Source organism: Acipenser ruthenus, chromosome 7 (genome assembly GCF_902713425.1).
Source record: "Acipenser ruthenus chromosome 7, fAciRut3.2 maternal haplotype, whole genome shotgun sequence".
In the NCBI taxonomy this organism is placed as follows: domain Eukaryota; kingdom Metazoa; phylum Chordata; class Actinopteri; order Acipenseriformes; family Acipenseridae; genus Acipenser; species Acipenser ruthenus.
The window spans coordinates 13,603,536-13,619,859 of NC_081195.1; the positions used below are offsets into that span (position 1 = coordinate 13,603,536).

The 16,324-nt window shown below is 37.6% G+C and overlaps 1 protein-coding gene across 1 annotated transcript; it reads left to right on the top strand.

The window, feature by feature from the left end:
• Nucleotides 1-6,476: 6,476 nt before the first annotated feature.
• Nucleotides 6,477-15,969, top strand: rgra (retinal G protein coupled receptor a). The gene is made up of 7 exons (XM_034024285.3): nucleotides 6,477-6,635; nucleotides 7,052-7,208; nucleotides 8,290-8,411; nucleotides 9,801-9,954; nucleotides 12,172-12,289; nucleotides 12,866-12,979; nucleotides 13,315-15,969. The coding sequence occupies exons 1-7, from the start codon at nucleotides 6,527-6,529 to the stop codon at nucleotides 13,456-13,458; spliced, it is 918 nt and encodes a 305-aa protein (XP_033880176.1). The 5' UTR covers nucleotides 6,477-6,526; the 3' UTR covers nucleotides 13,459-15,969.
• The last annotated feature ends 355 nt before the right edge of the window (nucleotides 15,970-16,324 follow it).

Sequence of the window (16,324 nt, forward strand, 5' to 3'; positions counted from 1 at the left end):
CGATCTCCTCATGGAAGTCGTGTTCTTAACTGCTTTCTTTGGATTCCTCAGATGCCCCGAATATACAGTCTCATCCCTTTCCAGCTTCCCTTTGCTCGGCATCCATTCCAATGACATCTTCTTAGTTCCAGATTCTCATTTCCTAATTATGCTCCGCATCTCTAGGACAGATCAACTTCATCAGGGTCAATTTACATAGCTGTAAATACACCCTACACTTCCATGTCCAGATACATCCTCATGATCAATCCGCTGTTCACCAGTTCCTCCTGTGCAGTAGTTACAAGACATTGGTTCTCAACAGCAAAAGCCAGTATCAATCAGCATCTAATTAAGAGCCTAGGGCGTTGGTGCTCCTCAGCAGTAGAATCATACATACGCACACCGGTTTCTGATATTGCCACAGCTCGCCAAAAAAAATAGTTAGCATGCCCGGAGTGGGGGCTACCTGATCCGTCGGGTCCATCAGAGGTTTCCCCCCCTAGTGCGGCAGGTAAACACATAATTCACTCTACCCATTCTTTTGTCCTGAATAAAATAAATATAATCCATCTTGTTTGTCTTGTATGTCCTTTTTTCCTCCTTTCATAAATGTTATGCATCGGAACGTGAACTATTGTTTGTCCCACAGGTGTAGGGTTCTGCGGTGAGCCGGGGGGGGGGGGGGGGGGGTTATCACGGTGTGAGTCAGAGGGGACCCCCAGCAACACACTCTATTCTTTAGCAGCTCCTGCTCTTTATCTTTCTCAGATTGAGACTGGACTCTATTCCCAGCTCTCTCTTCTGTCATTCCTTTTCCAGGTTCTTCAGCGCAAGAGCCTATTCCTCTTACATGACTACCGCTCCGCAGAGCCTGTCGTGGGCTCCACCGAGCCAGTCTATCTCATGTGTTTTCTGGTTCCCGAGGCTGCTGAACAACCTGCCTTCGAGGCTGCTCTCTCTCCTCTGGCCAAGAAGGCTCCCGCCGATCAGGAACCTCTTTCCTTTCCTATCCTATCCCCAGAGGCCACTCCTCAAACTACCTCTCCAAGTAGCAACCTTTCACTCCAGCCCTGGCTCTTGCCCTGTGAAGTCAAGGGGTAAAGCCCCCAGCTTGTATAATGTATTATATGTCTTTGTACTGCATGAGATGTGCTTTTGTCTTAACGCACAGCGACTTCTTCTCCCTCTCAGGATGTAGTTTTCTGTATGTGTATATATCTATACACAGATATAATAATGAGGGATTTTATAGTTTTGCAATTCTTTTCCAAAGGATCTTAACATATATTGTAAATGCGGTAAAAACCCAACAAATAACAACTGTAATATACTGTAGAAAATTGGATGGCATTTTATGCAGTGTTAGCATTACATAATTGCACCCATGCTGCTCCACCTCTGCAACAGACTCCCTCTGGGGGCAAGTGAAGCTCACTTCCCAAACCTTAGTGTAAAGTATACGGTTTATAAATAAATGAAAATCCCTACAGCCACTTAAATGACCACAGAATGATATACTGTAATAATCAATGTAAAATGGCTGTCAACTCAGCCTGGACCCATGAAACATGCTCAGTTCAAGAACTGTCCATGCAAATCCTTGACAGGTGGCAAGCCTACAGCTCTATGGTATGATTATACGGATTTAAGAAGAGGTTTTTTTTTTATTCATTTAGGGTATAGGATTAATTGATATTATTATCTAACAGAGTGACAAAGCTCATAACACTAGAACATGCCAGCAGCAAAAGGCCAAAGCTGACAGATGCAACAACAGCATGTCGACAGTAACAACAATAATCATCTTAACGCAGACGTAGCTCTGACGAGTTATAAAACATTTTATTTAGGAAACTGTTCTCATGCATTTTGCACTGTCATATGACTAAATGCAGTCTGAACCGTTTCCATGGGGATACAATCTCATAATCTGGTAAGCTGAGTTCTACAAACAAAATCCCTTTTGTTGTTTTCTCTGAATGTATGGTATGAACGGTTCCAATTAGAGATCTTGCAATTGTAACATGTGAGCCGACATTCCCTTGTGTTCATGTATTAAGCTGTGTTCCACCGGCTTTTATATCCCCAATCCCTGCCTACTTTTGGCAATCAAAGTGCATGTTCATTCCCACAGTGATGAAAGGGTATTCTTTATTATTATTATTATTATTATTATTATTTATTTCTTAGCAGACGCCCTTATCCAGGGCGACTTACAATTGTTACAAGATATCACATTATACATTATTTCACATTATACAGATATCACATTATTTTTACATACAATTACCCATTTATACAGTTGGGTTTTTGCTGGAGCAATCTAGGTAAAGTACCTTGCTCAAGGGTACAACAGCAGTGTCCTCCACTGGGGATTGAACCCACAACCCTCCGGTCAAGAGTCCAGAGCCCTAACCACTACTCCACACTGCTGCCCCGCAGTGCGTCTCCCACAGCCATCACAAATACGAATGGCCTACATGCGTTCAATGCAGGACCCTGCATCTGATTAACCTTCATTAGAAAACAGGCCCATGGCTCATTCTGTGTGTTTTATTGCAGCTTTCAAATAATGTTAACACGTTTGTTTTGAAGTGCTGTGGTAGAGATGCTGTGATGTTTCTTTTTTTTTTTTTTTAGACAGATGATTAAAGGGATAATTTAAACAACCTATATTTTCATAATATTGAACTTCTTACATGTTTAATATCCCATGATGTGTGCTCTCTACAATTCTACAATTATCTGTTGCTTTTTCTGATGAGATCAATATTTTTATTTATTTATTTATTTTTTTGGCCATTGGGTCTGCTTCAGAAAAGTCTGCAAAAAGCCAAATGTCTGACTGAGGTGGTTTGAATATTGACCACAAGGGGTGTGCAGCTGTAATTTCTGTCCCTTCTGTGATTCTGATTTTATGTAGCGTTTTTTCCAATTACTAGCTCGCTGTTACAGTTTGCCGAAATTACGGTGAAACCCCCCTAGTGGTCATTTCTAAAACCACTTCAGATTTTAGGAGTCTTTTCTGAAGTAGCCCCTTGGAAAAGGACATTAGTAAGCCTGGTAAATAATGAAAGAGAAACAGCACTAAAAAATGTTGTATTCCTATGTGAAGGGCTGCTCCGGGTCTGTGATGTCATCCTCCAGCCATCCTTGTGACACCTTAATATTGAGAAATGTGAAAACAATGTGGACAAACAAGTTGCCTACCAGTTAATTTAAGCAATAGAGAAAATTATAAAATCTCAATATTCAAACATTGTAGCTATGCAGTTTAACATTTTTGAAAAGGGCCAAACATGTATTTCCATTAGGTAGCTGGTAGCATGCCATTTTAGCAAGAAGATGCCTCACAGAGAGAAAGAGAATGTGTGCCTGCAGCTGGAATTACCTACAATACAACAAATATCCAATAAGGTTGTGTTTATGATGAAGCTGAGTGAATTACTTGTAGGGCACTGCAGCTTTAAAGGTTTTTTAGATCGACACACCGCATCTCTGAGTATTTCAATATTAATCCTTCCTTTTCAATTTCAACTTGTAATCCATTCAGTTATCCTTCTAAACTGCCTCATACTTGTTCGACAATGTCATTTGCCATCCAGACAAACACTAATATTGTCTTACCCTGAATTCAACCAGAAGCAAATTTCCTTTCAGGGAATCAGGTAAGTCAGCCAAATCGGTCAAATTTATTATGAACTTTCACCGACTGCTGACAGAAGCTGACAGAATTTCCTAAATCCATTTTCTTCTCATGTATACTTATTCACCGTGTATTACCCTACTATTTTCTTCTTTTATTTACACTGATGAAGATATTAGCAAACATGTGTGTATATGTACCATGTCTTAAAAAGGCAGAACTAAAGTGGATTACACATGTTTCAGTCCAAACAGACTCATACAGTAGGGTTTGTATAAAATGTGTAAGAACAAACATGCCTACATATACATGGTTATTGAATGCAACTCAAATTATATACATACAGTGCCTTGCGAAAGTATTCGGCCCCCTTGAACTTTGCGACCTTTTGCCACATTTCAGGCTTCAAACATAAAGATATGAAACTGTAATTTTTTGTGAAGAATCAACAACAAGTGGGACACAATCATGAAGTGGAACGAAATTTATTGGATATTTCAAACTTTTTTAACAAATAAAAAACTGAAAAATTGGGCGTGCAAAATTATTCAGCCCCTTTACTTTCAGTGCAGCAAACTCTCTCCAGAAGTTCAGTGAGGATCTCTGAATGATCCAATGTTGACCTAAATGACTAATGATGATAAATAGAATCCACCTGTGTGTAATCAAGTCTCCGTATAAATGCACCTGCACTGTGATAGTCTCAGAGGTCCGTTTAAAGCGCAGAGAGCATCATGAAGAACAAGGAACACACCAGGCAGGTCCGAGATACGGTTGTGGAGAAGTTTAAAGCCGGATTTGGATACAAAAAGATTTCCCAAGCTTTAAACATCCCAAGGAGCACTGTGCAAGCGATAATATTGAAATGGAAGGAGTATCAGACCACTGCAAATCTACCAAGACCTGGCCGTCCCTCTAAACTTTCAGCTCATACAAGGAGAAGACTGATCAGAGATGCAGCCAAGAGGCCCATGATCACTCTGGATGAACTGCAGAGATCTACAGCTGAGGTGGGAGACTCTGTCCATAGGACAACAATCAGTCGTATACTGCACAAATCTGGCCTTTATGGAAGAGTGGCAAGAAGAAAGCCATTTCTTAAAGATATCCATAAAAAGTGTCGTTTACAGTTTGCCACAAGCCACCTGGGAGACACACCAAACATGTGGAAGAAGGTGCTCTGGTCAGATGAAACGAAAATCGAACTTTTTGGCAACAATGCAAAACGTTATGTTTGGCGTAAAAGCAACACAGCTCATCACCCTGAACACACCATCCCCACTGTCAAACATGGTGGTGGCAGCATCATGGTTTGGGCCTGCTTTTCTTCAGCAGGGACAGGGAAGATGGTTAAAATTGATGGGAAGATGGATGGAGCCAAATACAGGACCATTCTGGAAGAAAACCTGATGGAGTCTGCAAAAGACCTGAGACTGGGACGGAGATTTGTCTTCCAACAAGACAATGATCCAAAACATAAAGCAAAATCTACAATGGAATGGTTCACAAATAAACATATCCAGGTGTTAGAATGGCCAAGTCAAAGTCCAGACCTGAATCCAATCGAGAATCTGTGGAAAGAACTGAAAACTGCTGTTCACAAATGCTCTCCATCCAACCTCACTGAGCTCGAGCTGTTTTGCAAGGAGGAATGGGCAAAAATTTCAGTCTCTCGATGTGCAAAACTGATAGAGACATACCCCAAGCGACTTACAGCTGTAATCGCAGCAAAAGGTGGCGCTACAAAGTATTAACTTAAAGGGGCTGAATAATTTTGCACGCCCAATTTTTCAGTTTTTTATTTGTTAAAAAAGTTTGAAATATCCAATAAATTTCGTTCCACTTCATGATTGTGTCCCACTTGTTGTTGATTCTTCACAAAAAATTACAGTTTCATATCTTTATGTTTGAAGCCTGAAATGTGGCAAAAGGTCGCACAGTTCAAGGGGGCCGAATACTTTCGCAAGGCACTGTAGTTATTGAATGCAAATCGTATTGTCCATCTTTAAGACCATTGCAGCTAGGTTCAAGCTTTGAACTCAAATGCTTTGGCAAGCTAATGTTTGCCGGTATGGCTCGGCTTGAAAGAGAACAAATCCGGGTTCTGGGGCTTTCTCTAGATCTAAAAGGAAACAGAAACCAGTCTTTGAATTGGAATCTGGCTGTTTAAAAATGTTCCCACATTTGCTGCGTACCAATTTTCCTTTGTAGCCTCAACAAGTAATTTAGGAAAGCTCATTTTTTAACTCATGAATGATTAGGACACTGTTTAGCTGGGTAAAGTAAAACATGAAGGTGAAGCTAACATAAAGTACAATGCTATATTAAATATGCAAATGAGTGTTATTAAAAAATAAACTTTCCCAGTAGCAATTATACACGCGCATATAATTATCTTATAAAATGTACATACATCTACATTGCTTTACCATCATTAACTATGTGTTTTACTTGAGTGCTACATCAAGAATGTAAGAATACAAGAATACAATTTCCATGTCAGCAGGGCAAGAGATGCTGCATTAAAGACTTGGGAAAAATTAGGGTCGATATGTATTCTGGTTTGAAGATATCTAAGCAGTGATGTAATACCTGTAAGAAATTCCAGTTAGAAACCAGTTTAAATATTCCATTGTTTCAGTTAGATGGACTGCCATTCTTTGTCATCTGGGTACAAAGGCTTTGTTGTGAACTAATTGGACGCTGTGCGAGTTGAGTAAATACGATTTATTAAGAGGTCAGAGTCAGTGTATTCATTAAGACATTCTTTTACGGATTGAATCGAGAAAAAAAAACATAATAACTTTTCACGTGAACTGCCCCTTTAAAAGGAGGCTCCTTAGGTTGCTGAGGGCAGACAAGCAGAAAGAAGAAAGTGGTCGGCTTGTGTATTTTTATATGACATATAATAAAGAAAACGGGTTTAAAATGGTTACTTCTTATCCTTTACCAGAGGGTTTCACTGATATGGATGTGTTCGGATTGGGGACTGCTCTGCTTGTGGAGGGTAAATTTTGAGTGTAAATTAGCCAGATCTTGATGGATATATTGCGAGATGGTCAAACCGTCTGCATATGAGTCAGTAACAGAACGGTGGTTTTACATAGTCTTGTCCATATCATATGTATTGAATGGGCAAGAGGGACAACGGTTCTTATGTATCTACTGATATTATTTTATCATGTTTATCATACAAAATAATCACTTTTTTTAATATTTAAGTTTTATGTTCTGGAAAGACAGTTTAGTATTTTAGAAAATGAAAATAACATGCAAGTGTATACATTTAGGAATGGTATTTTAAAGGTTTAGATTGGGATACAAATTGTATATTATACATGATCTATTTCCTTTAGGCAAATTCTGTTTCAACCAAATAATTTTACCTGTATGAATGTATAACTGTTTTGTTTTGTTTTTAAGGTCTCCTTGGCTTCTTACTGAATGGTCTGGCAATACTTTCTTATTTTAAAGTAAAGGAAATGAGAACTCCCAGTAATTTTCTCGTTCTCAGCCTGGCTGCTGCAGACATTGGAGTTTCCATGAACGCTTTTGTTGCAGCGTTCTCCAGCTTTTTGAGGTAGTGTTTTTATAAATGTTTTTGCACAGTGATTTAAGTTTGACGCAGCACAAACCTTTGATGAGAACAATAATAATAATAATAAAAACCGTAAAATAGTACACTACAGTATTACAGGCATAACACTGAACACATCTAGTGATCACAATGTGTTATGTGTAGTTATGCTAACCTGTTTTGAGTATGACATTATTTATTAATGAAAAGCGCATGCACACATCGTGAGTATATCAGTGTTAGGTGATTTTTTTAATGCTTCAATATTTTATGGTGTATTGTACTATACTATTTCATCTATATTGTTCACAGCTTTTTTAGTGGAATACAAATATATTTAAAAAGGCATATACTTCACAAGTAGTAGCAAATGTGGTAAAGTGTTGCCAGAAATAAGTATATTCATTTTGTTAGGTAATTGTGTAACTGTGCTTACTGTAATTCAGAGGTCAGAATGATTATGGATATAGAGGTATTGGTGTCCCTTTGCATACAGCAGGATTAGAGTAAGGGACAGACATGTACAGCTATGGCCAAAAGTTTTGCATAAGCTAGAATGTTAGGATTGAGACACAATTAAAATATAAAAAAAAACTATATTAACATAATTTAGATATTCTATTTAACATCATGTAATCCAAGAAACTACAAAATGATATTGATAAAAGTCTACAGGAATCCATAATAATAGTAATGCCTAGTTTTCAATTTTTGTCATTTTTTCGTTAAGTATATTGAAAACTACAAAGTGTTAATATGTTAATGTAATGTTATTCATTCCATTCATTCGTTTCATTTGACCTTATTAAGCAAAATGAGTTAATTCTATAAGGCCATAGCTTTAGAACATGATTAGGACATGGCCTATAAACAAGTCTTGGTAGACTCCAAGGATGCATGGAACAGGGGTAGAAGAAATGTTCTAGGGTGAAACTAGTACTGACATAGTGATAAGTCTGCAATTGGCTACAGCTGTACAGGGGGCTGGTTGGATTTGTAGATAGGCACTCTAAATTTTAAATAAATAAATAAACGTTGCAAAACATGTGGCAGTAATGTGATGTGTTTGATAATGTGTTTGTAGGTACTGGCCATATGGTTCAGAAGGTTGCCAGACTCATGGCTTTCAAGGGTTTGTGACAGCTCTAGCCAGCATCAGCTCCTGTGCAGCCATTGCCTGGGACAGATACCACAAGTACTGCACCAGTAAGTAACACGTGCCATGGCAACCACACAACGCAAGGGATCACAACAAAGCAGTGTGAATAGGCTGCATTTAAAAAACAAAACAAAAAAACTCTTTCTTTTTTCCAGTCTTCTTTTGCCTGCTTTATTCTTTCAGGGATGCTGGATCAAAACAGAGCATCTGGAAAATAGCCATTACCAAGATCTTAAAATTGGATTGAAAGTAGTCACCGGGTCATGTTTTTTTTACAATTTCACATCAATTACATAATTAAAAAAGGGTTTAGAAGTTCTTAGGTGTAGTGTTTCAAAATTTAAGAGGCAGCTTTGACCTGAATTCAGAAGATACTCTTCGGTTCTAGACATAGGTAATGCAGGCTAGACCAGTCAAAGTCTCTTTTTTACAGTAAGAGCCAGCACCATCTAGTGAACATCTACTCTTCATTGCCAGAAATACAAAAGGAAAGGACAGTCATTGTTCACTAGAAGATGTTGACATAAAGACATTTAGTCTGATCTAGGCTTTTATATGTCTATGGCTGGCGACTGAAGAGGAAATTCTGAACTCAGGTCAAAAAATCTTAGCACAGACTATATCAAAAAAGGAAAAAAAAAGATTAATTGCAATAAGTGTGAAACAGTGCTTTTTGTAAAAGGCCATACAAACTGCTAATGTTGCTTACCTAGCTGCGTGTAGAGTACGAGCTCGATACATAAACTCCTACATTTTTCTGGAAAATTCCATGAAGAGAAGATCTGGATATCAGGGGTGTCTTACCAGCGGACAGTATTCCAATAACCAAGCTGTATTCTAGAGACTTAGTAAGGTGTTAGAGCACTCAGTGCTCTTGCTATTGAGTACTCTAATTGGTTATTGATGAATACCTTGAAGTGTACAGAGGCATTGTGGTCCAGTGGTTAAAGTCCAGGGCTTGAAACCAGAAGGTCACTGGTTCAAATCCCACCTCTGTCATTATGTGACTCTGAGCAAGTCACTTAATCTCCTTGTGCTCCATCCTCCAGATGAGATGTTAAGTCAATGTCTTATTGTAAGTGACTCTGCATATAATGCACAGTTCACAGCCTACCTCTGTAAAGCGCTTTGTGATGGTGGTCCACTATGAAAGGTACTATATAAAAATAAAGATATATATATAAGAACATTTAATTCTGAAATAAAATAATTTAAGATAAGATGACACTAAACCACATACCAAACTGTATTTGGCAGGCTGTTTTAAAATGTAGTTCACAGCGATATCTTAAAATAACTATTTTAATTATTGCTTTAACAGTTACACCAAAGCTACTCAGACAGAAACATTTCATTTTCAACTTCAGAAGTTTTATATATTACATATTATATCATTTTTAATTGAGTTAAAAGAAAAAAAAAATCTTTTTTTTCAGGAACAAAATTGCAGTGGAGTACTGCCATAACAGTTGCAATTGTGGTGTGGGGATTTTCTGGATTCTGGTCTGCCATGCCTCTGCTGGGATGGGGAGAATATGACTATGAACCTCTGAGGACCTGTTGCACACTGGATTACACCAAGGGAGACAGGTATAGGAAGCTTACCATTGTCTTTCGACACTTGTAATGGTGTCTATTGTTTGCCTTGTTTACTGGACCTTATAAAGTCGGCTGTGGTATACTAATGCAAAGGCAAGCATGGTAAATCGCACGTGCAGCTATGGCCAAGAGTTTTGCATCACCTACAATTAATAAAATAAACCTATTATTTAACATCATGTAATCAAAGAAACTACAAAATGATGTTGCAAAAGTCTACTGGAAGCCATAATAGGATTACAGTATTGATAGATTTTGAAATATCGTATTTTTCATTTTTCTTGTTAATATGTAAAACTACAAAGCGGTATGTAATTCAATATGTTAACATTATTCAGTGGTTTCATTTGACTTCATGAAGCAAGGTGAGTTAATTCTATCAGCTGTGAGTATGGTAACGCTTTGTAATAACCACAATTAACAGTAAATGGATTGTATATAAGCATGGGAAAAGCATGCGTCCTCACCATGCCACGGGGACCCCTGCAAGTCATGACAAGATGGCACCCAGCTGAGACCAGTCAGACTGGACACCTGTTTACCTATTTAAGTAAAAGATCTTTAACCACAGACCTTGCTGCAATGTTTACAACATGCTTACCATAAAATGTTTAGAGCTAACAAATCGAAACGTAGCGTATACTGTTATGAGCCACTTAAATACTGCAGTTTAGAAATGTATACTTGTAAAAAACAGGATGAACATTTTATTTACAGTACTCGTTGTAGGCAAGGACAGCCAGGAGGCTCCAAAGGTTGACTTGCGCGCCGGTGTCATGTAGATTCATTTTTGCAGGGAATGGGAATCTATTAAACAAAATCTGATATTCTTTTTCGGGGCATTTTCAATAACTCTTCTACTGTATACAAGCTGCTAATGCATTCCAACTACTAACCGAATCTCGTGAGATTGCAACCGTGCGATCTATAAAATAATCCGCCCATGTTGTGACAGTCAGCACTGATTAGTATATTGCTGTTTGTGTTCAAAAGCAATGTAAAAAGGTGCAATGTGTTGGGTCCTCGAGTGGGTCATCTGGTAAAAGCACAGCCACATGGTGTGCAGGGTGAGTTATATGTAGGCTTGCTACTATCCTTTTTTTTTTTGCGAAATCAACGATTAATATATTAATATTGACGTTTATTTTAGAAAGAATTTACTGGGTTTTTTCGATTTTTATTTTTCAATTCAAGCAGAGAATGGGTGAAATTGACCTTAATGCTTTACAAAAAAAATAAAAAAACAGGCTTTTTATGCCATTGAGAAACATCTCATTTAGCGAAACCCCTTTATCATATTCAACATGCAACAAAACCATTGTTACCAACGTTCTAATTGAAATTACATTTGGTCACAGCTGAGCTATACATTTAAAAATGGTCTCAAATAAACTGTATTAAACACAGCATATAAAATTGTATTACACAGACCTTTATAGCATAAATTTACGAGTAAAAATAATATGCACAGAACAAAACATTAGATAGTTGAACAGAACTAAGTTATTTTTCAGTCTGAATTAGGGAATTCGACGTTTAATGAGCTTTACTGATTAATATCGAAAAGTAGCAAGCCTATTTATACAGTGCAGGTCCGTGTCCTGGCTGTGCGAATTGGGCAGTCTTCGCTGGGGATTCCGAGGGAGCTTTGCATTGGCTCTGGCACACCCACGGTTTAGGGAGGCAAAACCGACAGAGACGTCCTCCTTATCGCGCTACAGCAAACCTTGCTGGCCAGGCGCCACTGAGCTCAAAAGCAGACACCTGCAGGGCTGGCATTTGTCCTCCAGAGGTCGGTAGCTCTCTGACATCCACTCTCGAATTCCTGGGTTTAAAAAAGGAAGCTGGCTCCAGTTCTCCTGAGCTGTGTGGGTAATTGGGTAAATCTGGAATCATTCACACACACACACACACACACACAAAAGGTGCAATGCACTGCACACACAGATTCACAAATCTAGCAGGATTTATCATTGCACTAGCAGGTGAACAGCACCCCTGTACTTAAAGCCAGCACCCCTAGTTCCTGCACCCCTGAATGTATGCTGCTTTGGTACCCCAGCTGAAAAGAGAATTGGCCAGACAACTGGAACAGAGTCGGTTGATCTTCAGTCGGTCCATGGGTTACAGCAGTAACACTCACATTTTTTTGTATTGTATGGCTGGGAAGCATTCAGAGTTAATATGTTTTTTCTCTTTTGCTTGCAGAAATTTCATCTCCTACTTGCTTCCAATGGCATTTTTCAACTTTGTGATTCCAGTTTTCATCATGTACACTTCCTATCAATCAGTGGCGCAGAAGTTCAAGAAAACTGGACAGACAAAGGTAATGTAGGAACAGTGCAATACAGACACACAAAAAAGTAAAAGTTTAAATAGAAGTTGTTCTGTGCTGGTTGCATAACCAAATCCATTATGCTCTATTGGATAACATAAAATCCTCTTAGACGAGAAACAAAGAGACATCTCTACAGTGTGCAAATAAAACACTGCTCTTTTCATTGATGCGTCACCATTACATAACCTCTACATACACATCAACACAGTGGGTTTGAATTCATTTGAACAGTTTCAACCCCACAGCAAGAGCCTGACTCAGTCCAAGAGTACTACTGTCTTTGTTTTTCAAAGGCATTGAGGAAAGAAAGTTAACACCAGTTATGTTGTACTCAATTCGAACTGATATTGAAAATGAAGTATGTCATAAAATGGAATTGCTAATGAAGCAAGGCTAAACATTAAACTTATTGCTTAATAACTGTATACAGTCTGTCAAAAGTCTCACAGAAAATGTTATAAATAAGAAATTATATAAGTGAAATATTTGGAAAAGATTTGGAAATAACCATATATTTTCTATTTGTGTAAGAAATTAAACATATGCCAACTTTTGTTTTTTCAGTTTAGTACTGGCCTTCCTCTGAAGTCACTTGTTATATGCTGGGGTCCCTATTCTCTTCTGTGTCTGTATGCTGCTGTTGAAGATGCCACGCTTATATCTCCTAAACTGAGAATGGTAAGAAAATATAAATGTGCATGTTATCTATGATGAGTAAAGTAATGGACAATTCCAAAAGACCGAGCTGACAATGAAGTAGTCAAGCATAGGCATTATGGTTTCTGTTGATAGGAATTTGACAGTTACTTCAAAAATGTCAACTGTCTAGTAACATAAATTGTTCAGCTCCTTTGTTTAAAAGCAGAGATGTGCAAACAATTCTGAGACACTGAATTTTTACTTCTAATGGACTTTTTATAAGGTGGGCCGATTTTGTAAGTATCATACTACTAGGCATTATTAAACGCTAAAAACGAAAACGGCGTGAACAAGTGATCTTTATTTTTTATTAGATCCCTGCTGTCCTGGCCAAGACATCACCAGCAATAAATGCTTTAATATATTCTCTCGGAAATGAGAGCTACAGAGGTGGAATCTGGCAATTCCTGACTGGACAGAAGATGGAACCAGTTCAGACTGATAACAAGACTAAATAAGTCGTTGATTTGTTGAACTTAAACCCATTCATAATGGATCAAGTTGACTTGTTGAACTTAAACCTGCATATATATATATATATATACACACCCTTGTTCGTTTTTCAGGGAACGCAATATCAAAAATACATATCTGAAAAAACTGTTTTAAAATAAGTAGGCTTCCATTTAGATGTACTGTATTGGTTTTGTTGGTACAGTACTATATTTGCAACAGAATACAGATTTTAATTCAGGACGATATGATTCTGAAAATATCACTTGCCAAAACAGACGACTCGTGGATTGTAATACAGTACATACTTTTAATTCCGGTACGTATTGTAGCAGTATGTAAAATTCCCTGTTAACGACCCAACAGCAAAATTAAATCAAAATGTTACCCATGCACAGAACTGCATACAATGTAAAAGGCAATGCAATTCCAAAATGAAAACAGTATCCAAAGTCAGTATTCAAAATTGCAGAATATAGTCCTAATGTCACAGTTCACTTGCAAATGAAAATGCACAAAAACAATTAAAATACATCACAGTATCTAAAACTGTTTAATGATTAACTGTTACATTACCGTAGCTTGTCTCTTCACTTTGGCTGGGTTTACATGCACGTGAAAATCGACTCTACAGTCATGACTGTGTGACGTTGTCATGCGAATACATCGTGAAACAGCAAAAGAAGGTCCTTTGGTCAGCGTGACTTTAAGGGCAGGGTCAATCGCTTTCTCACGATAAAAATAGCTGTAAAAACCCATGTAAACTGGAGCAGGAATCGTGCTTGTGGCTCACGAATTTTCAGCAGTTAAGATCCTGTTTAACTGGCGGAATCTCATGTTATTCCTCAGCAAAGCCGTACCAAACCACACACACACAAACACAAAGACAAGAAAGGACAGAAAAGACGCTGCAAATGTAAACCTCTCATATAGCCTGTTATTAATGTTTATATAAATGCATGTTGTTAAGCACAACTAACCACATTTTTAGCCCCATATTATTATTATTATTATTATTATTATTATTATTATTATTATTATTATTAGTCGTAGTAGTTGTCGTATTTTCTTTCTATAATTCTTTTAAGATGTCCCAGGAACAACAGAGCTCCACCCCTTTTTTCACCGCACAGAACTGGAATTAATTGTTAGCATCAATTGGCATATTGTGTAAGTAATGGATATAGTTAACAAACAACATAAATGTACCCTATCACTTTAAATAAATACTTTTGTTTGAATGTTTATAATATTACAAGACATCCCCGTTTAATTATAATGTGTGTGTGTTAAGCGGATTCTGTGCCTGTCACTTCTACCGCAGCTGCAGACCAGCAGTCACTGGCTTCTCGGAGCAGAGGCAGGGTATAGGGCCTGGCAGATGTGTACAAGAACATTAGGATGCTCAGCCTGGTACTCCGCCTATAGAACTGCCAGTGCATTAAGCTGCTTAGGAACCTCGTATGTATTTTTACATATCCCCCTGTTCTCAATCTTATATTCATATAGGCCTAAGGATCATACCATTTTTACTGTATTGTAGTGTAACCCCCCGTGTTCCCACATTTTCCACACACATTTATAAACTACTTTAATTAAATAAAACTTTTAGATGTTACGTATATCTATTTTTTAAGTAGTAAAACTTGTACTTAGTAGAAGTTCTATTTTATATACTTTTATGTGTGTGTGTGTTTGTGCGTGTGTGTTGGAAAGGTAACGAGACACAAACAAGTAATGCGTGATAATTCGAAATGTGCGTGACAACAAGTTTTTTTAAATCTTCATGGCAACGCATGACGCTCTCCTCCCCCCAACAAACACACACAAAAAATGCAAACAGTAAAATATAAAGCAATACAGTAAAATAAAACAAAGATAGAAATAAAGATAAAGATAAAATATAAAGAAATTGCCACTGTCATGCATATTCATGAGCAGTCAAGACTGGGGCGTGGTTAGGTAGCGGGTAGATTTGTTGTCTGTATCTATTAATTAATAGCAACTGCTTCAGACTGATTTGGCATGCAGAGAAAAAATGCAGGCTGCGACGGACAGTCAAATAAATTGTAACATTGAAGAGATGGGCTTTGTATCACAAAACTGGTGACAGAGTCGGAAATCAAGTGTGACCGGTAAGTGCATTAAAAATGTTACATATATATATATATATATATATATATATAATGGAGATTGATTTTATTCTTAATACAAGGGCGGTAAAACGCAACTGACGTGTATCTGGGTAACGGATATCCGAGTGCTGACTGTAAATATATATATATATATATATATATATATATATATATATATATATATATATGCGGACATATTTTAATGTAAATCCACTTGTTGTGTGTAAGCTAAAATAAAGATGGATAAGAACTGAAATCGATTTTATTCCTACTGTTTTATCGGCAGTTAAAGTGTATTACGTTTTCAACAAGCTGCCTGTAAATGTGTATTTTGTTGTAAATGTGAATGTCATTACAAATAAACTTTATTATGTGGTTCAAGTTTACATGAATGTCTGTTGAAGACCATCTCTAACACACAAGTACAAGTGATATGCCCAGTAGTCAAAGATGTGTGTCCTTGCACTGTGTGAGGGAGTAGAGCACTGGTAAACTTCTTGCTGCAGTTGTAATAATGATGATGAAGTTTGTAATTGTACCACCCTGCCCTGAGAATCAATAGGCGTTAACAGCTTTACCCACACAATTAAACCACATTACATTCCATCAACTGCTTTATGAGTAGGGCTTCTGTGTTTCAGTTTTTATTAATTACATTTTTCGGTGCTTATTTTTAGCTATTTTCGAGTTTTATGTAAATCGTTTATTTCGGGGCTTTCACTTTTTATATACTGTA

Coding starts and splice junctions, on each gene's coding strand:
- rgra (XM_034024285.3), top strand. CDS start 6,527: ATGACATATAATAAAGAAAACGGGTTTAAAATGGTTACTTCTTATCCT. Junction 9,955..12,171: donor GATTACACCAAGGGAGACAG/GTATAGGAAGCT, acceptor TTTTGCTTGCAG/AAATTTCATCTCCTACTTGC. Junction 12,980..13,314: donor TATCTCCTAAACTGAGAATG/GTAAGAAAATAT, acceptor ATTTTTTATTAG/ATCCCTGCTGTCCTGGCCAA.